General features: G+C 34.0%; 1 protein-coding gene across 1 annotated transcript in view; it reads left to right on the top strand.

The window, feature by feature from the left end:
- The window catches only part of LOC148949277 (putative valine--tRNA ligase, cytoplasmic), a 90,170-nt gene that overhangs the window by 834 nt on the left and 63,554 nt on the right, over window positions 1-25,782 (top strand). The window contains exons 2-4 of the mRNA XM_089093316.1: window positions 10,527-10,723; window positions 17,918-18,163; window positions 22,646-22,765. Coding sequence (XP_088949442.1) covers window positions 10,527-10,723; window positions 17,918-18,163; window positions 22,646-22,765 — 563 coding nt within the window. The remainder of the gene's footprint in view (window positions 1-10,526; window positions 10,724-17,917; window positions 18,164-22,645; window positions 22,766-25,782) is intronic.

The following is a 25,782-nucleotide window of genomic DNA, read 5'->3' as shown; positions in this document are numbered from 1 at the left end:
CACAAAAATGTAGTGGGGCAATGATTTTTTTTAGTTTTTTTAACAAAAAAAACAGAAGAACATTAGGTGCATTTTTTTTTTATCTCTGGTGATGGCTTAGTTCTCTGGGTAAATTTGCAGGTGGTACAATAATTTAGCTAGGATAAAAGTGAAAATGTCATTTGATGCCTATTTTATGCTCTTTTATAATACTATTATTGCTTCTGTTGCAAATTGCACCTTGAGCCCTTAAAGGGGCCAGTAAGGTATAAGTAAGGTATGAGCATAAAACAAGCATCAGATGATGTTTTACTTTCATCCTAGATAAATTATATGGCCCACTGCAAATTTACCTTGAACTTTACACCCCCATCCCCCTAATGTGCAATTATATACCCTGAATTGTTGACGGCAAAGTTTCAAATAGCAAAATTCTGCACTATTTTCGTCAACAGCATTTGAAAAACTTGAAACCATAGGAAAACAGTTTGAATTGAGTTGCCTAATAAATGAGGTTTGAATTGTTATAAATAAGTGTTTTTAGAATATATTACTCTTGACCAACTTATTTATAAACTAGTGATATGTTTTTAACCACTTTTCAATAACTTAACTAGTGTTGATAACTTATTTGTGTGATTAAAAATGAAATACCTTTGGGGCCCTTTTAAGGGCTCAAGATGCAATTTATGACAGAAGCAATTATTATATTATGAAAGAGTATATAAAAGGCATCAAATGATATTTTCACCTTCATCCTAGCTAAATTATTGTGCCAATTGCAAATTTACTGTTCTCTGTTTGTCTTATTTGATGTTTTTGTTGGCCAGCAAACAGAGGACTGTGAGCATTTTTCTTCACAGTTCTCTGGCAAAGAGTATCCAACAGAAAACTGACTTCTGATGTCAGTTTTGTCTTTGTTTAGATAGAAAAAATTTGGTTGTTAGGAATGAAAATTGTAGCAAAGAAATAGGTAAGTGTTGTTATTTACTATTTTGCTTTTATAGCCTATGCTCTAACTCAATTAGTATATAGCCTATGCTCTAAGAAATTAGTACTTATTAGCACATTTGTGTTTTAGGTCACTTCATGAGAATTTTACATAAAGGACTGGAAGTCAGTGGCTGTCCAAAAATATCTATAAACCTTTATTTAGTTTGACCATCAGTAAGTTGATGAAAGTACCCTTATTAGTTGTCAAGCAGACATTTTAGGGATAATTAGGGATATAGGTCCAAAGTGAGATAGGCCAGGATGCTGCTTTTAAATTTTACACCTCATCTTCCTTAATTTCCATTTTCAATATCAGTTCTCTGGTGTACCAGAGAACTGAGAACAGCAAAGAAAAACATGTTTTTTTTGTCAAACCAGAAACCTGAGAACAGAAAACTCTGACCAGAGATTGAAAATGCACCTATCAAGCAAATATACCTAAAACAGAGGGTAGCCATAGATCTTAATTCTCATAATTAGCAGCTAACACAGCAACTACAATTTACTAGGTTGCAGCTACTGCTGCAACATCAATTAAAATTTTTTTTTGTTAATTGCAAAACGCACTGTATGTATTAATTTCCTTTAAAACGAGCCATTGAACAGCTCTCTATAATCTTTCAGTGCCCTGCTAGCTGCAGAGAAGGAGAAAAAAAAAAAAAATGATACTTTCAATGCAAAATATCGTGATTGCAGCCAATTTCCTTGTTTTTCAAGCCAGTGCTGTTTTTGTTGTTGTTCAAGCCAAGGGACTGTAAGTTTCCTTTATAGGGTTTTTAGACTAGGCAGTTCTAATGGTGTATCTTGTGATTCAATCTGACATCTTTGCTAGCAGTTTTAGGAATGCTATTTAATAGCTTAATAGTTGAAGAAACAAAGCAAGGGGTGCCAAATAAAAATAACCAGTTAGCCAGTCTTACTGGTTTAATATAGCACATAGCTAAAATAGAAAATAGCTATCAAATAGAAATAAAGGTATTTTTCAAAATTTGGAGGGTGGTATTGCCACCCCCACCTGTTTGGTACTCCTGCCCTCATAATGAGACCAAACATTGCTCTAAGCTTTAGGCTATATAAAAGTTTGTAGGTTTTGATTCTTTTTTTTTTTCAAATTGGATTTGTCTATTTTGTATTATGTCTATAATGCCCTCTCCACCTTATTTTGTTTGTTTACATTATTATTATGAAAATTTCTGATCAATAGTTGGATCATATAGCCAATTTGATGAAAAAAAAACCTGAAATCAACAGACTTTTGTATATAGCCTTGAGTAATACCCCTAGTACCTAGACAGAATTTAATATCAGACAAAATATTTGGATTAAAATGTATCTTTTACAAACAGAGACTATGTATTATATTCAGAATCTTGAATATGGTGTAGATAGTTTTAGAAAGTTAGAACTAGTTTGGACTAGGCTAGTTAGAATCAGCCAACTACAATCAGGGAACACTTCTTTTAACATTTAGATTTAAACAAAAGCTACCTTTACATCATAGAAAAAATCTAAATTTAATTAGTATGCTTAACAATGCTTCCCTTAGATTGAGTAGGTTGATGGTAAAGTCTAACTATGATTTAGGTACATTTTACTAACTTCAAGATTCTGTGTCCAAGATTCAGCAGAATTTTCCAAGTTTAAAACCAAGCTTAAAGTATATATCCTTGACCAGGCTCCACTGTCGACTATCAGTACATTCACTAACAATTGTTAGTGTTATATATTGTTAAAATGTTCAAGTTAATCACAGACTTATAAAGAAAATTTAGACAAATCCGAATTGTGACACAATCTACTTACTAGGATATAATATACACTCTGAGGTGATAAGCATTGGAGAGGTAATTGGGTATCTTACCCTAAGGCTATAGACTATCCAGGCCTATAGAGGAGGGGGGCTGGGACACAATTTCACTGGTAACCTTAATTATATTTAAAAAGAGCATTGAATACTGAATCAAATAGGCCTTACTTACTTTTTTGCCATCTAATTCTTTTTTTCCTATCAGACAAACTAACAAAATTAGCAAAATTTGGTATGTAGCCTAGGGACATGTAAGTAGGCTTCAGTAGAGAGGGAAGTGCCCAGGATAGAAATGCAATGGTATTGGCTATTTTATTTGGAGCCAGTTAAATGGTATGTTATTTCTCAGTTGTTCAAAATTAGAAACCTGGTTGTTTATTGTGATAATTTAAAAAGAAAAAAAAGTTTTTCTAATGGAAGTAAAGAGCAAAGTGGAAATTGTTCTTTGCAGCCTATGTAAAATCAATAAAAACTATGGTAAACAAGTCAACAGATGTTTTATATATATATATATATATATATATATATATATATATATATATATATACATGCATATATATATACATATGTATACAAGGCATGTTTTTTAAGTAAGTACCGTTTTGGAATTAAAAAAAGACATGAATTAAAAAAAGATACTGCAATAATTTTATTTTTACATGAAAGCCTGTACCTTAATCTACTTTTCTAATTAATTTGCGTGAATATTGAGGCACTTGTCATAACGTGGCACCAGTTTTTCAATACTCTCCTTATTAAATTCTGCCACCTGATTTGTATCACAACTGTTCTGAGTTCATTATCATCTTGAAGACGCTGACCACCCAGGTGTTTCTTCAAGTGCAGGAAAAAATGGTAGTCGCTGGGCGCCAGATCAGGGCTTAATGGTGGATGATCTAGAGTGTCCCATTGAAAAGATTTGATGAGATCTTTGGTCCGATTAGCCACATGTGGACGGGCATTGTCATGCAGCAAAACGATACCCTTACTCACCTTGCCACGTCTTTTGTTCTGGATTGCACGACGCAGATTGTTCAGTGTCTCACAATAAGACGCTGCATTGATTGTCTCATTACGAGGCAAAAACTCCACTAGCAATGCTCCTTTTTTGTCCCAAATTACTGTGCACATGATTTTCCGGGCAGAAATTGTTTGCTCAAACTTCACTTTTTTGGGTGATGATGAGTGTCGCCATTCCATGGATTGTTGTTTTGATTCTGGTGTGACGAAGGCCACCCATGTCACTCATAATGTTTTTTCCGTAAATTTCACAGATCTCACGATGAATATCGATCAGTTTTACGCCTTTAGCACTAAGAAATCTTATAACAGCCCGTACTTCACAATTGGCGGGATTCCCGATTGTCGGAGGCATCTTAAACACTTAGTAAACAACGTATACAATGAAGAATCAGACTGTAATGGCGTCAGTGCGTAGACAAGAGATGTAGGTAACCAGCGCGCATGTGCAGAACGCCCACCGTAGCGCTGCGGCGGCAGAATCATACAACGGTACTTACTTAAAAAACATGCCTCATATATATATATATATATATATATATATATATATATATATATCTATAGTATATATATATATATATATATATATATATATATATCTGTTATAGCAGAGATATATATATATATATATATATATATATATATATATATATATATATATATATATATATATATATATATATATATATATATATATATATATATATATATATATATATATATATATATATATATATATATATATATATATATATATATATATATATATATATATATATATATATATATATATATATATATATATATATATATATATATATATATATATATATATATATATATATATATATAAATATATATAATATATATATATATATAAATATATATAAATATATATATATATAAATATATATATAAATATATAAATATATATATAAATATATAAATATATATATAAATATATAAATATATATATAAATATATAATATATATATATATATATATATATATATATATATATATATATATATATATATATATATATATATATATATATATATATATATATATATATATATATATATATATATATATATATATATATATATATATATATATATATATATATATATATATATATATATATATATATATATATATATATATATATATATATATATATATATATATATATATATATATATATATATATATATATATATATATATATATATATATATATATATATATATATATATATATATATATATATATATATATATATATATATATATATATATATATATATATATATATATATATATATATATATATATATATATATATATATATATATATATATATATATCTCTGCCCTATATTAGCCTAATGTCCTGCGCCGGTGCTTCAACTGTCAAAACTACGGACACCTAGCGTCGAAATGTGAAAACTCTAAACGTTGTGCTAGATGCGGCAAAGAAGGGCATGCTTCAGAAAAAGAGAATCCTTGCAAAAATTCTATTTGGTGCGCGCTTTGCAAATCCAATAGGCACTCCTGTTATAGCATCCGTTGTCCCAAAGCCCTCAAAGCAATGAATAAACCGCAATAACAAGAGCCACCATTTCATCTCTTATAGTAACATCTTGGAATATGAACGGAAATCTGCGTGATAAGGTGCCAATTATTAAACAATTTGCCAAGGATCATGACATAGTTTGCATACAAGAACACTTCTTAAGCAAGGACAGCTTGGATTGTATCAAGTTATCTGACAAGCATCGGTTCTTTATTAGAGAAGCGAAATCAAGCTGTAGAGGAAGGCCATCTGGAGGCATCGCTATTGTAATTAAAGATCACATCTCCGCCAAACTTGTCGAGCAGCAAGACAGTTTCATCACAGTGGACGTCTATGGTCTTGTTCTGATCTGTGCTTACCTTCCTACTAATTACAAGAATGATCGATCAGAGAGAAAATTCAACCTATCCTGCAAGAAACTTGCTAAATGTGTGTTGAGAATAAAGCAGTCGGGTCATGACTATTTAATTATCGGTAACTTCAACTGTGACTTTACTGACACTGACAGTCCTATAGCACAAATAGATTTAGCAGTCTTACCAGATGGCTTCAAGGTTGTGGATAAAGATAAAAACTTCAGTTATTGTCATAACAGTGGCTCTGTATCTAATCTCGACCATGTTGTTAAATCATTCAATGTCCAGGACGAATCTGTGTTGGTACTAATGGGTGGTACACTTAGCAATCACCTGCCTATATCCTTGAGTTTCTCTTGCCCATTCTCTGAAGTAAAAAAAAGCGCAGCTCCAAAGCTCAAAGTTGTGCAAGATTAGAAGCTCGAAGATACTGCGTTTCAATAGTATCAACAAGTGTGTAATAGCATTCTTAAAAAGATCCAAGTCCCTTTCCCGCTACTGATGTCCAACAGTTACATCCCGGCCGAAAAGCAGAAACTTCTGTTGAACATTTACTCTGCCTCAATATGCCATGCCCTTCGGTTGCCAAATCAGCAGCCGTGCCATCTCGAAAAGTTCGAGTAAACACTGAAATTAGAGGATGGTCCGCTAACCTAAATTTAACAGAAACATTCCAGACCGCGAGGTTGTGGTTTCGCATATGGTTTGACAGTAGTAAGCCAAGATCTGGGCGAGTCTGGAAAGTGAAGAATCATACTAAACGTGCCTTTGCCAATGCCTTGTTTAAGCACCGTAGACATAATTGACGAATACAGCAAGAAATGCAAGTCCGATCCCAAACTCCTTTGGTGGAATTTAGTGAAGCCCAAAGAATCGACCTCTGAGGTCCCCCTTCTAACAAAAGAGGCCTGGAATAGTTACTTCACCGATCAGTTCAAAAGTCCTGACCAAGTGCTACGGAATTCTTACCGGAGTGAGCTAGATGAAATGCTAAAACTGCAGAAAGAGAACATGGTAGTTAATAGAAGTGTAATACGTGAATGCCTGAATAAGCTAAAAAAGAAATTTTCGAGAGGCTTCGATAAAATTTGTGGCCAACATTTACTCTATGGTAGTGAACAACTTCTTGAACATGTATCATTATTATTCCAAATTATCGTTACCAGAGGTATCGTCCCGGATACCTTTTGCATTGGTGTAATAACACCCATTCTCAAACCAGGGAAACCTCCCTCCCAGTACTCTTCATATAGGCCCATTACTGTGTCGACTATACTATGTAAACTATTTGAGCTTCTTATTCATGACGAAATTAGAAGCAAGTGCTCGGTTCCCCCACACCAGTTTGGGTTCCAGCGATCGCTTGGATGTGACCATGCCCCTTACTCGCTGGTGTCTATACTGACTGACGCTGAGAATGACAACGATTCTTTAGTTTTAGCAGCCCATGATCTTGCCCGTGCTTTCGATTCGTCTATCCACGAACATATTTTACTCTCTGCAGCAGAGAGAGGCGTAGAAAATTCGGTCATTGAACCCCTTGATTCAATGTATAGTAATCTTCGTGTTAGGATAAAGTGTCCTGGTTGGGATTGTGATATGCTTTTAGAAATTGATATACCAGTGAAAAAGGGTATTAGGCAAGGGGCAGTAAATTCACCAGATTTATTCAATAATTCCGTAATCGAAGTGCAACATGAAGCACCAACAACGTGTATTTTATGCGGGATTGACGTGTCGCTCATAGGTTATGCTGACGACATTTTAAACATTAGTAGAACCCTGAATGGAATAAAGAGTTGTTTTAGTGCATCAAAGGTAGAATATGCTGGTGTCGGCCATACATTTAATCCATCGAAAACTGAATTCTTATTTTTCAATTATAAAGTGTCGACTGAGGACATATGCGTTATGCTAGATGATACGGAAATCAAACCTGTTCCATCACTTACTTACCTTGGAGTCCCGATCGGTACGTCACTCAAGGCCACACGCGTACTTATTATCGCTGATACCCTTAGAAAAGTTCGTTCTGCATATGGAAAGCTTGTCCCGAGCAAGGTGAGATTTAGTCGTGATATTTTAGCCCGATTGTATAATGCATTTGCTTTACCGAGTTTTCTCTACATCTCTCCGTTTTGAAGTTGCTTCACACAGACAGAGAAGAAAAAGTTGCGCACGATTTATTTTAAATATGCTAAGTATCTGCTTGGAATACAAACATGGTCCAAACACCGGAATTTGATCAGTAGATTTGGATTGATAGATCCTGCCTTGGCAGTTCCTGTCAGAGTAGCAAGTTTTCATAAGAAGTTCATGACTCTTGGTTATCCTTGGGTAATTCTTAAGGAAAAGACTTGAGTTGATTGTGTTATTTGAATGTCGATGTTGAGGACCCATTTCATTGTATATATTTGTGTTAAACCGTACTTTGTTGTTTGTCTTTTGTTTTGTTTTTTCACTTTTTTCACTTTTTATATACTCTGCTGCCCATTGTATCTCTTACAGTTTTGGCAGGTAATAAATCTATATTATATATTATATTATATTATATATGCAGATATTGGCAAATGACTCACTTTATGGTTGTTAGGTATTTGCTTTTCATTCGTGAGTTTTTGGCCTTTATGAATTTTTTTTATTGGTTTTGTTTACTTTCTGTGTTTTTCTTTTCTTTGGTATTTTCCTTGATTATATTATTTTGTTCTTGCTAAAGAAGAGAGGCAGTTGTTCTCTCAAAATATTTGCTTTGTTTGTTTCTTCAGTATTATTATTTGGCCTTTAACAACCCCATTTTCGATTACTTTGGGAAGAAATTGGTGTTTTTGGGGTGCAAAGTGATAGAAAAGGCTTCTTTGCTGCAGCATGATCTCTTTTGTCACTTTCAATGACTATCATCTGCTGATGACTTATAATAAAATTTAGCTCCAGTTGTCATGTTACTATCAAGGCTGAAGGTTCTTTAGTACAAATACCAATAAGCTCCAAAATTTACATTTTTCTGCTGGCCAGTATCAGAGCTTTTATATTGATGAGAAAAAAACAATACACCTCATCACCAAAACCTTTTCTGTCCTACTGCCAACACTTGTCCATTCAGGACAATATTAATTTTACTATATCATGTATCAGGCGACAGGGGGAGGGGATTAAAGAAAGATCTTATCCAATCATTAACCAAATAATAGACACAAAACAACCTCCTTCACCAAAAATATTTTTAAATTTTGAAGCATTGCATCTATAGATGTAACAAAGTTTGACCATTGAATTCTGAGGAACACCAAACAATGACAATAGTGGAAGGAAGGAGGAAGCTTAAATATTGATTAAAGTATTTTTTGTTCTCTCAGAAAGATATGATTTTACTAAATATGATGCATTCCCATCAACACCCAAATTATTAAGCTTAGAAAATAAAATCAAATGAGAAATTGAGTCAAGTGCTTTTTGAATGTCCTTTGGACAGGTTTGCAGGAATTTCTCCTTTGTCAAGACAATCACTCATAAACTGGTTAATAATGATCATAGAATCATGACCCTTTTGGAAACCAAATTAAAGCTTTGAAAACAATCTGGATTTACAAAAAAATATACATCCAATTATATAATGCTCTTTCTACAATCTTAGAAAACACAGACAATATTGAAATTGGGATCAGCCATCAGCTGTTCATGTCATCCTTTTTAAGGGAGCTGGGAGGGGGAGTATACACAAGGATTATAAAACATAGGAATAGAGTTTTTGACCTTGCACATTATGATGGTGCTCTTATTATTTTGTCCAGGTTTTGCACTCCAGAAATTAGACCAAAAGTCTCTGGGTGCCATATGGCACTTTATGATACCATTATCAAGTCAAATTTTAATAAACACACACACATATTATATATATATATATATATATATATATATATATATATATATATATATATATATATATATATATATATATATATATATATATATATATATATATATATATATATTATATATATATATATATATATATATATATATATATATATATATATATATATATATATATATATATATATATATATATATATATATATATATATATATATATATATATATATATATATATATATATATATAGTCAAAATAATAGTTACCATTCCTTAACTAGCTACAAATAGAGGTTTTATCTCAACAGACGTTTTTTTTTTTCAAAACACATGTTAAACTTTTTGTTACTATGGGCTGTGGTTCGCCCTTTAAGAGGTTGTGGCTATTGCTGCAATCATGATTCCAAATTTGTTAAGTAAACCATTCAGACTGATTTACACAAGGTACATAAGAATATAAACAGTGTTCTGACTAATGGACTATATTTAGCTAACCAACCATAGAATATTCTATATTCTTATGTTAAGTGACTATACCAGGAAATGGTAGTATAAATTAACTGTTAATCTATGATTTTTTAGTTTTTGGCTTGTTGTTTTTGTACAACTTTAGTTTAAAGTAATATTTATATCTATCTTGGAAATTTGATGGGCTAGGTGAATGAAACATCTTGAAATAGATCCTCCCACAAAATTAAGACCCAGGAAAGTGCTAGTATCTGATGTCTATTTTATTTAATCAACTTAAAATTTCTACACTTAATTAGTCATGGGACTAGAACCAATGTAAATATGCTAATTTTGCTCATTCCTCTGAAGTTTGATATTCGAGATTGCTACTGGTACTAAACCATTATGTAGTTACATCTGTTAATGTAAGAATCTATAGTTCATGGATACTGTATTTTTCTTTTTTTTGTATCAGGAGGACATCATCTAAGCTCTTTCAATCCGACACTTGTTGAGAAAAAATGGCAAAAGATTTATGCAACAGATCAGTCAAAAGATTATGAAGCTTCAAAAAGCACATTTTCAATGGTACTGCCACCTCCAAATGTAACAGGATCACTTCATCTTGGACATGCATTGACAGTTTCAATACAGGATGCTATAGTCAGGTGGTAAGTTAAAAGTGATACCTGTGTCCTAATGGTGATTACTTATTGCAGTTTTATTTTCTAGACTAAATAATAAAACGTTGGAAAAGAAAGAAAAGTGAGGTAAATTACAGCCAGTAAAAAATAGAAGAAAAGGGTAAATATTTCAGCCGACCCTCAGTTGAGCCACCCTTAGTGCAAAAAGAAGACTCAAAAGTTGATAAAACAATATATTAAAGGAAAGAAAGACATACCTTGAATACAAAAAAGAGTGACTTCCTCTAGTAATAATGAAAAGATTAGTGAATAAAAAAACCCAATGCTGAATGGCAGAATGAAAGTTTGAATTGAGAATGTAGTTTGTATATGGTCTTTCTAAATGTAATCTTTTTTGAAGCCAGGTATTAATTTGGGCAATTTACTATAAAACCCAGGTCACAACCTGTTAACAAAAACACATATAAGAAAAAGAGAAACACTTAATACTACAGAATGTGACATCTTCTTTCTTTCACAAAAAGGAACAATGTACTCAGAGGTCAAGTTTTAAGGGTGGCTTGACTTGGCGCCCGCTTCTGGTGGTTGGGACGCGCTGTTGTTCTGTCGCGTCTCTAGCCTCTTGGACCTGGACGACGGTTGGTTCAGGTGAGTTCGCTTGCTGCGGAGTGGCAACAGAAAGTCGTATGGGGGGCTGGCCGTCTTTCTCGTCTTTCTGCACTCGTATCTGTTGGACTAGACAAAGTGGTATAGTGTTCAGTAGTCACTCGTAAATGCCTCCTGTTGCGGTGGTATCTTTTCTTATACGGCGTTTCGATTGTATATGACCTTGGTTGCTCCTACTTCTTGATAACAGTCGCCTTTTCCCAGGTACCGTTTTCAACCTGGAGTCTCACAGACTGGCAAACTTGCAAGTCTTTTTGGTTTTTGGTGCGACTGTCATAATAGAATTTCCGGCTTGCCCTTTCTTTTTCTCTGGAGCACTGGGACGATTCTTGGTCTGAGGTGATCGACGGTGCATGGTAGGGTAGACCTCAGATTCCTACTCATAAGAAGCTGAGCTGGAGACGCCAGGCCGTCTATCGGCGTATTCCTAAATTCGAGCAAGCCAAGCAGCAATTCTTCTTTAGACTTGCGAGTTTTCTTAATTAGAGCTTTTGCGATTCCGACAGCTCTTTCTGCGAGGCAGCTCGACTGTGGGTGGTATAGGCTAGAAGTCAGTGTCTTCATGCCCCAGTCCTCTCCAAATTTCTTAAATGTTCTGGCGCTAAATTGGGGTCCATTATTTGTCGTCATAACGCGTGGAATGCCATGTCTCGCAAAGTGGCACTTCAGGCAATCTATTACATGGACGGATAGTGCGGCTAGGCCCAGATAGTCGATTTTGACGAATCTACTGTAGTAGTCGACTGTTACCATGTGAAACTCGTTGTTCTCATAGAAGAGGTCGACTCCCACGTGTTCCCAATGGTATGTAGGGATCTCATGCTGTAGAAGTGGCTCTTTTGGGTTGGATCTTTGGTAGGTACAGCAAGCGTCACATTTTTGATGAATTCCTCGACAGAACGGTTCATGCCAGGCCAGTACACTATGGAGAGGGCTCTTTGCTTTGTTTTATCCGTGCCGAGGTGTGAGGCGTGGAGATTGGTCAAGATTGATTTCTTCATCGTCCGTGGTATGACCAACCGATCATCTTTCATTATGATGTCTTCTACCACAGTTAGTTGGTCTCTGACAAACCAGAATTTGGCTGCTGCCGCTAGAATCTGGCTCCTGGGTGCTGGCCAGTTGTTTTCAATGCATTCCCGCACGGCGGTAAGCTCTGGATCAAGGTAGGTTTCTTGTATTAACTGTGAAAGCTTTTCACTGCTGATTGGAAGTAATCTCATCGCTGAATGGACGTAGCATTCGAGGCTCGTTTGTCTTTTGTATCGATGTGTAAGCGGGAGAGAGCGTCAGCTAGGGGAATGTCTTTGTCTGGTCGGAATTTGATGTTGTAGTCGTATGGCTGGATCTGGAGGAGCATCCTTTGTAAACTTGCGGATGATTGATGGGTCTGTTTAGCATTGTTTCTTGGCGCTTGTGATCGGTGATGATGGTAAATGGACGTCCATACAAATACTGATGGAAATAGCGACAGCCAAGCACTGTTGCGTAGAGCTCCTTCTCAATTTAGGAGTATTTCTTCTTGGTATCAGTCAGGGATTTAGATGCAAATGATACTACTGAGGACTTCTGAATCAGCGCCGCCCCCAAACTGGATATCGAAGCGTCGACTTGCTACTCGTCGGACTGTTCAGCAGGGTCAAAGAAAGCCACGTTTTGGCAAATGGAATCTTTAATCTTCTGGAAGGTGGTTTCATGTGTCGCCGTCCACTCAAACAGTTCTTGTTCACCAAGTGTTAGAAGAGGCTCGTTCAGGCTGGATAGGTTGGGTATGTAGCGAGATAGATAATTCATCATACCTAGGAGCGTTTGTAGCTGCTCGTGACTAGTTGGGGAACGCATTTCTCGGATGGCTTGGACCTTGTTCGGGTTGGGGTGTATTCCTTTGTCAGACAATATGTGACCGAAGTAAGGGATAGCAGTGGCCTTTATCTTTCTGCTCTTATAACACAGAATTGACCAAATTTTGTACTATTCATTATTTTTGAACATAAATAATATAATTCATGATAATTATGTTCTGGTGCGCATCCTCTAACTATGCCCCCAAACATTAATATGCAGTGTTTTCTGATTTTAAAGATGACCTATGGCTATTGTCATTGTCATAGGAAATTACCTATGATTAAGCTGCAAATAAGTTAATGTGTGTACCACACATGAAAAATATTGGGCAAGAATTTCTTAAATATAACCTGCTACTATAATGATAGATGCAGAATCATCTGAAAATACTTTTAATAATGTATATCAGACGAATTTATTCGAAAGAGAAAAATACCAAAGATTAAGCGGCAAATTTGTTTTTCTGAATATTCTTTAGTCAACATTCGAATTAAGATTTGAGTGTTTAAATCCAAAAAGGTTTTAAGACAATGAAGTAAGATTGTGAACATTTCTATTTCAATTTTGTTGGTTTTTTTTTTCTTTTACATTTCTTTACTCTACATTTACTTTTATTTTATTGTGAATTGTAGATAAGTTATTATAAAGGTCTTTGTTGATAAAGCTATTAAAAAGCCTTTATGCAGAGCTCAGGAAATTAAAAGAACACGAACTTTGATTTCTGAAATTGGAAAGACAAGACCTTACAAATTCGAACAAATTGAAATTTGTTGAAGGATATCATATGTTTTGTTGAACAAAACAGTACATGACAAAAACAAATTAGAGGTTGTATTTTTGTTCATCTAAGCGTTTTAAAATTTCTTTTTTTATGTTTTTAAGATTTTTATGTTCAATTTAAATTGCTTATCTACCAATCCTGATTTTCAGTTTAGGTTACATATCTTGGTCCATATAAAAATATCTCATACGGTTTAAGGAGCTGGTTGGACAACTCATCTTCTTTAATTCAGACTGCTAGTTACTAGTGCCATTCGGCTGCTGATGATTTGCCACACATTTTGTTTAAGATGTAATTTTTCAAGGCTATATACTGACTATTAAAAAAAACCGATATCACAAGGGTTCTGTCTTGCCCAAACCCAGGTAATGTAATAAAATTGCCTTTGAAAATATGTAATTAACGTTTTCAGAATTGTTAATTTTCATTGTGTTTCTAAATACTGTGATGTCATTCTCAGTTTAAAATACATCAAACCCTCTTTTCCCTCTTTTTTTGGGAGAAAGGCAGATCTGTCGTACCCTGTCTTAGTAGAATCAAGCCAGCATTTAAAATAAGCACTGATGAAAGATCTATTTGGGCTGGTGATCCCTCCAACAGCTCTTTCCCTATACTTCCAGCATCAAACTTTCTGCAGAAAACTTTGACCTTGTATACGTCATTTAAATTGAAAACGTGGAGTGATTTTCAGTATGCATGATTTGAGACGTGGAGTTGGCTCTTCGCTCCTCCAACCCCCATTTTCCCAACTGTTTTTTTTTTATAGAATTATTCGCATCTTGTATCTTATTTTAACTAGACTCATGTAAGGGTTTTCAGTCTATTTGGTTAGAGAACCAAAGTGGATCAGTGGCCCTTCTTGCATCCCTGTCCTTCCAACTCCAACTTTTTAGGAGATTGGTTTCCATGCTGCATCCTGTTTAAGTCGGAAAGCAATTACTTTCCATTTGTATGATTTCAGCGTCAAAGTGGGTCCAAAGGTTGTTGAACCCCCCATCCCACTATCCCCATAAAATTTTTAGCTGAAAAGTAGACAGTTAACAAAAAGTAGGCATATTGCACATCGTTTGAAGTGGAATCATGCCATCAGTTTTCATATGTATGTTCAGATGTACTAAATTCCGATAAGTTTTAATCTGTATATTTAGATGCACACAATTAAACGTCATCCCCCACCCATAGCCACCTATATATATATATATATATATATATATATATATATATATATATATATATATATATATATATATATATATATATATATATATATATATATATATATATATATATATATATATATATATATATATATATATATATATATATATATATATATATATATATATATATATATATATATATATATATATATATATATATATATATATATATATATATATATATATATATATATATATATATATATATATATATATATATATATATATATATATATATATATATATATATAAAAAAAAAAAAAAATATATATATATATATATATATATATATATATATATATATATATATATATATATATATATATATATATTTATATATGAAAATTGCCACTGACTGGGGGATCAAGGAAAAGGTTGTTACTGTAGTAACTGATAATGGAGCAATTGTAGTTCGGGCCTTAAAGGATGCTGCATCCCAAGTAGGTACAGGATGGACACATGTTTCGTGCTTTGCACATGCTCTAAATTTGATTGTGGGGGGTGCACTTAATGATACTGCTCAATTGTTGCCTCTCGTTCAAAAGGCTAGAAATATTGTCAGCTTTTTTCAGTGTTGTAGCTACCGACATTTTGCACCAGGTTCAAATTCATATTGACAATGTTTGCACCAAAAAACTAAAACCTGATGTGACCACTAGATAGAATTCGCTTCTCACTATGGTGCGTAGTCTACAAGAATTGAAAGAGTCGGTAACAAGTTCACTTGCGCTTCTTGGTAAAGTGGACATCATACTCACTGATACTCACATGAGTGGGGTTTAATTTCAAACGTGATTGCGGTGCTTACACCCTTTGAGAGGCAACTATTGAGCTCTCTTCTAAAATATTTCCCTCCATCTCGAAAGTCCTTCCTTGGTCTAAGATTTTGAGACGCCACCCTGGTCAGGTAGATTTCGGTGGATTCTCAAATGTGGCTGATGAGCTTCGAAAGGCTTTGCTGAATAAAATGCATTGTAGGTTTATAAACCTTGGTCAATTCACAACCGTCGCAATTGCCACATATCTTGACGCGCGTTTCAAAAAATGTATATTTCATCTGACGATCTTTTACGAGTTGAGAGCAAAATTGCAAACGAGATAGATTTGGCCTTGCTGGCTGCTGAATCTCGATCAGAAGATACATGTACCATCGCAGTCCCTGCGTAAATACTTTCTAAGACCACACTGGCTATACATGACGTATGAAGCTAAGAGAGGAAAGGAAATAATAAATGATAAATAAAACCAAAAAAGGGTGAGGTTTTCTCACCCTTTTCTGGTTTTATTTATCATTTATTATTTCCTTTCATCTCTTAGCTTCATACGTCATGTATAGCCAGTGTGGTCTTAGAAAGTATTTACGTCAAGCTTACGGGGAGCATTGGACCAATATCGTTTTAGATTTTTAAATTCTGTTAAAAAACAAAATCCTCGTTTTCTCACCCTTTTTTGGTTTTATATATCATTTATTAATTCCTTTTCTCTCTTAGCTTCATACTGTCTCTGCAATGCAGTCTTTTCGGAATCCAGTCAGTTTGTGTGGTTCACACGAAGAAGTCCTTATAGTCAATGCACGACATACATCGATTGCAGCGGAATATATCATGGGTCTGCAAAGTGTCAATAGGGAGCAAGTAGTGGAAGTCTCGTGCTATGGGGTCCCAAAAATACCTGTACGAAGTTGCAATGAAATTCATGTCTGTGCCCGCTACCAGTGTCCCTTCTGAAAGAGTGTTTTCCAAGGCTGGTCAGATAATCACTGAACGGGAACTCTCAGGAACTCTCAGGGACTCGACTCTCAGGGAAAAACATTGACATGCTGCTGTTTTTTAATAGCCAGTAGTTTATTTTTCTCTTTTCCTGAGCCCGAATAATTCCAAATCTGGGTTTTTATTATATTCATTTATGTAATCGGAGTTTATTTTTATTGTTTTATTTTACATATTTAAATTTTGAAAAAAAAAGTTATACAAAATATCCTTTATTTACCCTTTGCGTTATTGAACTTCGGCAAATGCATGAGATAGCAAAAACTGATCCGAAATATCGATATTGATATATCGAATATCGAAAGTAAACATATCGCCCAACACTAGTAGCTTGTAAATAAGAATTGCAAAGCGTGCTCATTTTCAGAGGTGAGGGAATTACTTCCTTGTTCTAATTGGTCTTTTTTTTTATTGATTTATGATACAGTTCAGGATAGGAAAACTGGCCTTCGTGAAAGTGGCTATGCAAGTATTAAATCAAAATTAAATCCAACGCAATAATATAGTTTCGCAGTTACTAGTAAAGTATTTATGTGACAATCACTCAGTGATCGACATTGAATCAAATTTTTCTTATCACTGAATACATCAGATACGAATAGCAGATTTGTCTCGAGGTGAAATTTATGTTGCCTTAGGTTGTACATGCTGTATCTTTAGAAATCACGCAAAGATTGGGTTAGGTTTTATGTTTTGGGGCAAAGTAATAAGGCATCATTTAGTATACATGTGAAATTTACAAGTAATAACATTGATTGAGTGTCAGGACATAGAGAATAAGGTAGGTTTCAAGCAGAAATAGCGTATTTTGAGACCTTCTTTGTGGAACGTGTCATTATTTCTTAAAAAAAATGACTAATGCAGCCGACCAAAGGTTGCTGTATCACTTCTCGTTATTCCACAATAAACATATACCTATTTTATTTTTATTTTTTTATGGGCATAAAATGAGAGGAATGAACACGGTGTGGGTCCCAGGATGTGATCATGCTGGTATAGCTACGCAGGCTGTAGTTGAACGTCAGTTGTTAGCAGCAGAAGGTAAACGAAGAGTTGATATGCCGCGTGAACAGTTTATGGAGATGATTTCCACCTGGAAGAATGATAATGAAAGTAGGATATACGAACAACTACAGACTCTTGGCCTTCTGCTAGACTGGAACAGGAAAACCTTCACTTTGGACCCTGTAAGTTTTATTAAAAGCTGATAGTCATTTCGTTTGGACGCTCCGGCCGCTGCCATTCGTACGCTTGTTGTATCCCTCCCAGTAAACAACGCATTTTTTCTTTTCTTCCATAAAAGAAGCATAATTTTGTCCTTCCAATTGCTAGAAGCTTCTCTAATTGGCATGATAACTTGCTCTAAATTGACGCTATACCAGTTTGAAATTTAGGTGTTCTGAAGATATAAGATCTGCCTGGCCCAAAGGCATTTGAACTAGGCGATCAAAGACATTCAAAGGCCAACACTGTTCATAATAGAATTCCCCTTCATCCCCAAAACCCAGAAACTCAATTTGTGACCAGCCTGTCGGCCTCTATTCCCATTACTTGAACCTGAAATGTGGTTAAAGCTCCAAATAAAATATTCCCTTCCTTGGAATGGAGATATGATGGAATAGAGATTGAATTTATATTTCAATATAAATTATTTAGATGGAATTTTTTTTTTAGATGGAATAAACTGTATTAATGTAGATAGTACAGAAATAATTTACATGGAATATAATATAATAAAGATAAATGGAAACAGGATGGAAATAGGATGTAGATAAAAATAGAGATTTTAAACATATAAGATCAATGTTAGCCTTTTCTCTGTTAGCATTTTTTTGTGGAAAAACACGGTATTTAGGGTACGGTTAATTGTAGTTAGCTACAGAGGTTATGACATTTTAAAAATTTTTCTCCCCCTATTTGGTTTACATTGTTTCAAGAACCAGCATTCAATAAAATTTGCAGCAAGAACAAGCATTAAGACTCGTGAAAATACCATCATTTATTTATATACAGTTATGTTAGTAAATACGATTAATACAATATTGATATAAGAAATAGAGAGGGCAAGGGGTGTCATGATTTTTGGAAGTTGAAAGAAGATTAGAAGTAACAAAATTGAATCTTAGAAATAACGTTAGGATCCTAAAAGCTTGGTTTATAACAGTCTTCAAGAACGGCTCCTAAACGTAGGTGCTTCGAAATCTTAAGAAGATATGCCATATTTTTTCTAGGTGAATTGTCTAAAGACTGTTTAATTGTATAAATCCCACTACCAAGGGCGGGTTTGAAAAGAGGCTTAAGGCTGTTAGGTCACGTATTGCGGATGAAGGATGATATGTTGCCAAAAATAGTACTTTTCGGCTTTGCAACTGAGGCCAAACGAAAAGTAGGGGGTCCTCGAATGAGGTGGGAAGAGGCCATAACATTGTGTAGGAAAGTGCATGGAGAAACTGAACAACTGGAATGACCTTAGGTGGCTTAGTGTTATGATGAGCTATTAGTAGTAGTAGCGAAAAGACTCAACATTTTTTTGTTTATTTAGTTATTATTATTATTATTATTATTGTCGTTTAAGCTTTATGTACCTAGTGGAAGTTTTGTATGTTATTCTTCAGAAGTCCTACGGTCTAAATGTTTTAACGTAATTTTGGTATAATTTGATAGCTGAGAATCAGCTTTATCCCCCTCCCCAACAAAATTTTGGAAGATTGCTTTGCATTTTTTTTTAGTTTTATATATATTGAAAATATATTGAAAACATGCCAAAATAGGCTCATTTTCTAATTTTTTGGTAAGTTTAGACAATTCTTTGAGAAATACTCTACGCTATATCATAAAGCTGCAGCTTTGACTGCAGGATTATGAGACTTGGAGTTAAATATATTATTTTTGAATCGTTTAATGCAGCGCTGTTGCGCTACGCTTTCGAATCAGATACTTCTTTCACTTATAGCCCTCTGCAACAGAACTTCTTTTCATTTCCATTATTGAGGCGGTTTTTATAGACAGAAATATGGGCGCCCCCTTTCACCAATAGAATCTGATATCTTCATGGAAAACCTTGAAGAAAGGGCTATTTTGCAAAGTCTTAGTAAACCTGAATTTTGGGTTCGTTTTAAAGATGATATTTTTTATTCGCGGGAGGATGATGAAGAATCTCTGAAGTCTTCCCTTTACTTTCTTAACTCCTTGGATCCAAAACTCAAATTTACTCGAGAATCAGAGGTAGATAGTCGTCTTCCTTTCTTAGATGTCCTGGTGCACTGTAGTGATCCATGTTTTGAGTTTGGGGTCTATAGAAAACCTACTCATAGTGACAGTTACTTAAATTGTTCCTCTAATCATTCTCCCGCTGTGAAAAGAGGAGTGGTCACTTCCCTAGTTGACAGAGCATTACAGGTTTGCTCACCACGTTCCCTGGATTCAGAGCTCGACCACCTTAGGGATGTTTTATTTGGGAATGGTTATCCAATTAGTTTAATAAATTCTGTTATTGAAAACTGTATTAAAAAGCTATTAAATAGTGACACAGTAAACACAGATCAAAGTGAAAATTCAGTTTATCTTGGTCTCCCGTACGTACAAGGGGTTTCAGACCACATTTCCAAAGATCTACTGAAAAATAATATTTGCACGTATTATAGACCCAATAAGACCCTCAGTTCCAAAATTTGTCAAGGTAAATACCCTATCCCGAAAGGTGGAAACTCCGGTATATACAGAATTCCATGCTCTTGTTGTCTTTGGTACATCGGAAGTACTGATCAAAGGCTTACGGATAGATTAACTCAGCACTCTACTTCTATTGATAGCACACTTAAAAAGTGCAAAAAAAAGAAAAGCTCGACTCTCCCCTTGCAGAACACATTTATGATCACCCGGATCATACTATTTTATTTACCCAAGACAGCTTAATTTTAGAAGACAATGGTATTGTCCAGCACTACAGAGAGGCTGTTGAGATTTATAAATACTAACATTTAGGTCTAGCTTTGAACAGAGATACTGGTGATTTAAGAATAAATGACTTATATTTCGGTTTTCTCGAAAAAGAAGCCAATACTTTAGTAATCCCTGTAATAAACCTTGAATTACCTTCGCATTCACACAATGAAACGCGTCATCAACCACTTAAGTCTCAAAGGGTGTCTGCAAGGAATGCAGTTATCAAAATCAGAAATCAACTGAAATAGTTCTCCAACTTGTTTAATTGCTGGCTCGTTGGTTTGAGTCACAGTTTATATAATTATCTAACTGTAATATGTTATTAAATGATAATTATATAAACTGTGGTTTGAGTAAATGATTTTTTTCTTTTATTTGCCAGTTATTCGCTAGTATCTGTCGATGGCAGTTCAAATTTTTGTATTTTGTGCAAATCGCAGATATTGGTGAATATCTGCGCAAATCTAACTGGCAAATCTTTTATTTGCCAGTTGTTCGCTAGTATCCGTCGATGCCAGTTTAAATGTTTGTATTTTGTGCAAATCGGATATATTGGTGAACGCTTAATGGTTGTTAGGTATTTGGTTTTAATTCTTCCACCTTTTGCTTTTATTGAATTTTGTTCATCTTTTATTTCGAAATATTCGCTTTGAGTGTTTTTTTTCAGTATTTTCGTTAAAAGCCCCATTTTTGATCGTTTCTTCTTTTGATTATGGCAGGCCAATGTGGTTTAAGAAATTATCATATTCATAGACTTTGAAGAAAGAAATTATTTAATACTTTTTACTCCATTTTGGAAACGAGTTAAAAAACTATATTTATCATTTCGAATTTTTAGTCTTCTTTAAAACAAAAAAAGGACTAAAAAAGATTTTATGTCTTTTCTAAGACAAAAATTTATCTTACCTAAGATTTGAACTTACATTACCACGGCCACAGTCAAGTTTTCTTACCGCTGTTCTATTAAGTCTTGCATAATAGTGTTTGTTTTATACGTTTTGTTATGCCCAATCACCCATTTATGTTGAAGGGAATGGGAGGAGGAGTATACACGATGGGGGAATTCTGATGTTGTTTTATTGCACCATCATTGGAAATGCATGTACTGATTAAATTTCAAAGAAACTTAAACTTCGAAAGTGGTTGAAAAGTGACTAACCAATTCCACAGACTTATGTGAAAAGTACAAACAAGACAGTGAGTAGAGAAAACGAGCCAAAAAAAAAAATTTGTTTCTTTTTTTGGATCTTTAGTATTATTTCATTTTATAATCAAGATCCCAAATTTGGTTCAAGGGCGTAGGGGCTTTCTCTTTTGTGGCTTTAAGTTATATTCATGTGCATTTTTTTAGGTAAGCAAAAATAAAGCTCATTTGAATTAAAACAATTACAAAAATGTGCACTGCAAAATTACGACTCAGGGATTTTGTCAAAAATCCAACGTTTATTTCGTCAAAAATCAAAATAGACTATTAAAATTAGGGAAATAACCAACACATCGTTTAAAAAAGTATCTTGTATTTAGCCCTTCTTTCTTCAACACAATTTAAACTTGGGGGGGATTTAGGACCTATAAACCCCCTCCCCTCCCCCCAGAAACGCTGTTGCTTCCAATTAATCTAGGGAAGGATGTTCTCTATCTCTTTCTTACGCACTGATATAATTTTCATGTCATTTGTAATTCTTAAATTTGGATGTTTCATCACCTCAAGACTTTTTTTTTAGAACATGTCAAAGTCGGTGACCGAGGCCTTTATTAGACTTTATAACGATGGGCTCATCTACCGAAAGTTTTCTCTTGCCAATTGGTGTGTTGCCCTTCAAACATCTTTATCGGAAATTGAGGTAAGAAAAGAATTCGAATTTTTTTGTATTTTGAGCGCTCTTTTAGGAGTTTGGAAAAATTTATTTAGATGGGCCAATGAGGCATACAAGGAGGGAATCAGAGGGGATATAAAGGGTGACCCTAACGCGAAGATGGTGATTCTCCTTCCTGTCTCTCCCTAATAGAACAAAATTTTAGCCACTCAGTTTCAATAATGTTTAGTTGCCATCAGCCCACCAGACTCAGTATCATAGCTGTCCAAGTCTTCAGGAGTGTTTATTTTTTGTGGTAAATAGTACTTTGGATGTAAAATAACGTTACCATAGGTATACATAGAGTTAGGCATAAAAGGGGAGAGTTTGTAATTATAATATAAATAGTTTTCTTTCAATTCCTGTAAATGGTGTTCTTAATTCAGTTGAAAACTTGAATGAATTACCTTTTTCGTTTGTAAACGACATTGTATTAGCTGTCAGTGCAACGACATGATTCTATTAGAAAAAACGGTACTGTTGCATAATGCGGGCACTGTTATATACTAACGAGAGACGAAACCCGCCAGACGGGTTATTTGCAAGAGACCGCTATAAAGAAATGTAATGCAAAGCCTGGTTTTCATTGCGTTTACGATGCTTAAACTGTTGTTTTTTGGGGGGTTAGGGGGGGGGGGACGCTGAAAGGTACCTAGGTTATGTTAGGTTACGTATTTAATATATGATATGCTTTACCCCCCCCCCCCTAATGTGCAAATATATAGCCCAAATTTGTTTCTAAACTATTATATATTCATCCTATTTTATTTCATTACCATTAACCAAACTTTCAACGCCATTTTCAACGGGGTTTCAGGCTGTTTTTCGAAATTGCCATAGATTTGCTTTCAAAATAATTTTACTATCAATATTAAACGAAAAAATATTTATCATTCCTAAATCAGCTACGAATGACAGTTTTTTCTCAATAAACAGTTTTTTAGGCGCGTTTTTAAATTTTTAGTTACTGTGGGCCAGGGTTCGTTCTTTCCTGGGTTGCAGCTATCGCTGCAAAAACTGTACGGAACATTTAAACTTAACAGGACGGGAAACGGTCCGCTATGTGGTTTTTCTGCTTTAAAAAAATCGAACAATAATGCTGTTCAACACAAAGGAACCATTTTGATAGGCTGGGAGGCCGTTTTTCCAGTGTTTCCGTTTGACTGATTTTCAAAAGTACTGATTAGTTCTCTAGCTTACTTTATTTTGTTTACAATATATGAATAGTGGCGGTTCTGGCTTCTCTTGTGCTCGGGTTAAAACTTTATTAGCCCACCCCCCATGTCTCCCACAAAATTTGGCGGGCCAAAATTTAACAAAATTGTCACATATTAGCACAAATTCTTTCAATTTATTAATTAATAAATAATTTATTTATTATTTTTATTATTTCATTATTTTGAATTTTAATTTATTTTTATTAAATTGATTAATTTATAATTTATTAATTATTTAAATTTATTAACTGCGCCCCCTGCGTAGTTCTTAATCGAAATAAAATTTCAAAAATTTTAATCTCAAAAAAGCTTGCCAAAAAAGAAGTTTTTCGAAGAAGAGTAAAGAGCCATATTAAAATTTAAGACGAGCAGAAATAAAGTCTTATAATAATGCAAACTTAAAACGACCAGAAATTAGTATCAAAGAATAAATCAAACCCAAAACTAAAAGAAATTAAAATGAATAATAACATCAATCATAAAGGTAACAGATACTGATATAGATAAATAAGAGAATCCAAAAACAAACATAAATTAAGATGAATAATAACATCAACCGTAAAGGTAACAGATACTGATATAGATAAATAAGTGAATCCGAAAACAAACATAAATTAAAATGAATAATAACATCAAACATAAAGGTAACAGATACTGATATAGATAAATAAGTGAATCCGAAAACAAACATAAATTAAAATGAATAATAACATCAAACATAAAGGTAACAGATACTGGTTTAGACGAATAATTAAATCCTCAAACGATTGAAAATTAAAATGGATATTCAAGTCAAACTTAATTTGTTCAGAAACTACTACAATAAGGAGTTTGGCTCCTTCACTTACCCCCCCCCCCCCTCTAATCGTAAACATCTTAAAGTCTACAGCATCGTTCGTATTTTATTTAAAACTATATATATTTTGAATAGTGTGCTTTAAATTAGGAGAATAGTATGCTTTGAATCAACGAAAATAAAAAATAAAATCACTATAATAATCAAGATGACTGGAACGAACTAACTAAAATAACTGAATGTTTTATATATAATGGTATTAATTCCTAGAGATATCAGCATTTCAAGGTTATAATTAGCGGCATTTTTTATTGTCAATGTTATAATCATAAAAAAATGTATAATATATATTTTGTTATACGCATAATCATATATTTTGTAAGATATTGCAGATACGCTTTTTGATAACCTAGATGCACAAAGTATCTTTTGATTCAGCTCAACGTCCTCCTCAACCTTACCTGAAGTTTCACCTTAATACCCTTAGCCTTTTTGGACCCACTCAGGATCAAACATTCTCCCTTTCTTTAGAATAAATACTGTTGTAATCAATGGGCAAATTGTATAGTTTACAATCCTTGCCCTGGTGGTTGTGGGGGTCATGTCATTCTGAAATGTATAGCTACTGGACGTTTTGACTGGTTTGAACAAAATGGCTATATCAAAATTGATGGTGAGACAGGGGCATCTAAAAAGGGTGTGGGGTTGGGGTCTGGTTGCCCTTTGATCCATTTTGAACATACCCTGAGAGTGTTTTAATACCCTTGGCCATTCCTGAGACATTGCTGATACGCCTTTTTGACTGTCAGCATGCACATAGTGTGTTTTAGTTTTGTTCAACACCCCCTTTGACATTCTCTGAAAGCTTCCCTATATGCAAGCAATGGGTAACTTGCATAACTTACAGTTCTTTCCCCAGGCTATGTATGGGGTAATTTTATTCGCGGAGGCATACTTATATGACCTTCAGACTACTGTGAATAAAAAAAGGG

This window comes from Artemia sp. Qi Xiang Cuo, chromosome 8 (genome assembly GCF_049724085.1).
Source record: "Artemia sp. Qi Xiang Cuo chromosome 8, ASM4972408v1, whole genome shotgun sequence".
In the NCBI taxonomy this organism is placed as follows: Eukaryota; Metazoa; Arthropoda; class Branchiopoda; order Anostraca; family Artemiidae; genus Artemia; species Artemia sp. Qi Xiang Cuo.
Note: the sequence above shows the minus strand (reverse complement) of the source record. Positions and strands in the feature narration are given on the sequence as shown.